This window comes from Penaeus japonicus, unplaced genomic scaffold (genome assembly GCF_977035675.1).
Source record: "Penaeus japonicus unplaced genomic scaffold, GWHDUDI00000001_assembly GWHDUDI00000005, whole genome shotgun sequence".
NCBI lineage: Eukaryota > Metazoa > Arthropoda > Malacostraca > Decapoda > Penaeidae > Penaeus > Penaeus japonicus.
The window spans coordinates 34994720-34997219 of NW_028234407.1; the positions used below are offsets into that span (position 1 = coordinate 34994720).

General features: G+C 32.8%; 1 protein-coding gene across 4 annotated transcripts in view; it reads right to left on the minus strand.

Moving 5' to 3' along the window:
• Nucleotides 1-2500, minus strand: part of LOC122258469 (uncharacterized) — a 15935-nt gene that overhangs the window by 1861 nt on the left and 11574 nt on the right. For all 4 annotated transcript variants that reach the window (XM_086537334.1, XM_086537333.1, XM_086537335.1 and 1 more), the window contains 3 exons: nt 1971-2048; nt 1799-1858; nt 632-808 (listed from right to left, as the gene is read on the minus strand). In XM_086537334.1, coding sequence (XP_086393460.1) covers nt 632-808; nt 1799-1858; nt 1971-2048 — 315 coding nt within the window. The remainder of the gene's footprint in view (nt 1-631; nt 809-1798; nt 1859-1970; nt 2049-2500) is intronic.

A 2500-nucleotide genomic window follows, 5' to 3' on the forward strand; every position in this document is an offset into this window, starting at 1 on the left:
GGTGGTGGAAAAGGGAGGAAAGAGAAGGAGGAGATGGATGGAGGAGGAAGATATGGAAGGAGAAGGGGGAGGAGGAATTGAAGGAGATAGAGGAGGGTGAAAAAGGAGGAAGAGAAAAGAGGAGGAGGAGGAGGAGGAGGAAGAAGAGGAGGAAAAAGAAGGAGTAAGAGGAAAAGTACACAAAGGAGGAGGAGAAAGAGGAAGAGGAGGAGGAGGAGAAAGAGGAGGAGGAGAAAGAAGGAGGAGGAGAAAAAAGAGGAGGAGGAGGAGGAGGAGAAAAAAGAAGAGGAGGAGGAGAAAAAAGAAGAAGAGGAGGAGGAGAAAAAAGAAGAGGAGGAGAAAAAAGAAGAAGAGGAGGAGGAGAAAAAAGAAGAAGAGGAGGAGGAGAAAAAAGAAGAGGAGGAGGAGGAGGAGGAGAAAAAAGAAGAGGAGGAGAAAAAAGAAGAAGAGGAGGAAGAGGAGGAGGAGGAGGACAAAGAAGAGGAAGAGGAGGAGGAGGAGAAAGAAGAAGAGGAGGAGGAGGAGAAAGAAGAAGAGGAGGAGGAGGAGAAAGAAGAAGAGGAGGAGGAGGAGGAAGAGAAAGAGGAGGAAAAATGAATAAAGAAATATAAATAAACTGTTATCCGCTTACCTTTGCGTTCTTCCTTTGTCTTTTTCTTCATGTCCTCCAGTTGGTTGAGGTCAGCCCGGAATGTTTTCTTCTTCTTTGCCAATTTCGCCTTCCTTCTCTCAATGACAACCAATTTCTTCTTGAGCTTCTTTTCTTGCCTTTCCTCTAGAAAAGTTACCTTTCCTTTCTTTCGTTTTTCTGATGAGAGAGAGAGACACACACAAGAGGGTAAATAAAGAAGCAAAAGAGAGAGCTGGTCAGCTATTATGGGGGGGGGAGGAGCAAATGCCTCTCTTCCTTCAGGTCTTCTCTTAAACAATAATAAATAGAGGTAGTAAATATCACACAAAAAATAATCAACTTTACTGCCTATGTTGGGGGCCTGTATGTAGGATCATCAAATAATAATTTGACCAAAGCAATTACAATAAGTGCAATCTAAGATTCAGGTCTCTACCATATATCTATATCTATATCTATATCTGTATCTATATATCTATATATATACGTACACACACACACACACACACACACACACACACACACACACATATATATATATATATATATATATATATATATATATATATATATATATATATATATATATATAATATATGTATATATAAATAATATATATACATATATATAATATATATACACATATAATATATATATATTTATATATAATACATATATAATATTATATGCATATATATAAATATATATATAAATATATATGTATTTATATATAAATATTTATATATATATAAATATATATATATATATATATATATATATATATATATATATATATATATATATATATTTATATATACTTATATATATGTGTATGTATATGTATATGTATATATATATATGTATATGTATATTTAAGTGTAAATGCAAATGTATATATGTATATACACACAAATACATATCCACACCCACACCCAAACCCAAACGTATAAACAACTTTTCAAAATTCACAATGAGGGATATATACTTGAATTGTGCATTAAGGTAAATTCCTAACTTATATAAGAAAGTGCACTATAATAGGTTAAACCTAAAACAAAACCATAAAATTGAAAGAATACTCTCATTTGAGTCTAGACCAGAATTAGGGAACCAATAGTACTTCCTTAACTTCCTACACAAAAAGCATTAAAAAAAGAAGTCACTTACCTCTTATAACAGCTAATTTCTCTTGGTAATCTTCCTTCAAATTCTCCAACTCAACCACAGCTTTTGGGATAAAAAGGAGAACACTAATCAATACACATTAAATCAGTATTAGTTATCCATCAAATGTAAAAAAAAAAAAAAAGAGTTAAATTTCTTTCGGTGCAATACTTACTGTTAGCCTTCTCCTTGATTTTCTTCTTGGGTTTTGGTTCAACCTCGTACCACCTCTCCTTCTGACTCGATTTACCTGCTGTGAGAAAAATAAAAACAAGCTATATCTCTACTTTATGGAAAATCAATATTAACCCAAATCTTGAAAATGACCAAATAAAAGTGCCCACCGTGAAACCAAAACAAACCATTTGTGAAATTAATAATATATTTCATGCAGTGGGTTGGGGTACCAGTTTCCTCTTGGCCTCATTTTGAAAAGAACTTTGTGATACATGGTGGAAAAAAAAAAAATAATAACAATAAATAAATAAAATACATAAGCTTGTCTTCATCTTTTATGCCCCTTTCAGTAAATAAAAGATCCTGTTTTATGAACATTTACTTGAAGAATTTTGAAGATCTGAGCACAAGTTTTTAATAACAAGTGCTGATAGTTACTGGAACAGAATCTCAATTTTGTTGAAGTTCAAACAGAGAAGATAAATATGTTTGAAGACAAAGTGTTACTTTTACGACGAAGAGAAGTAT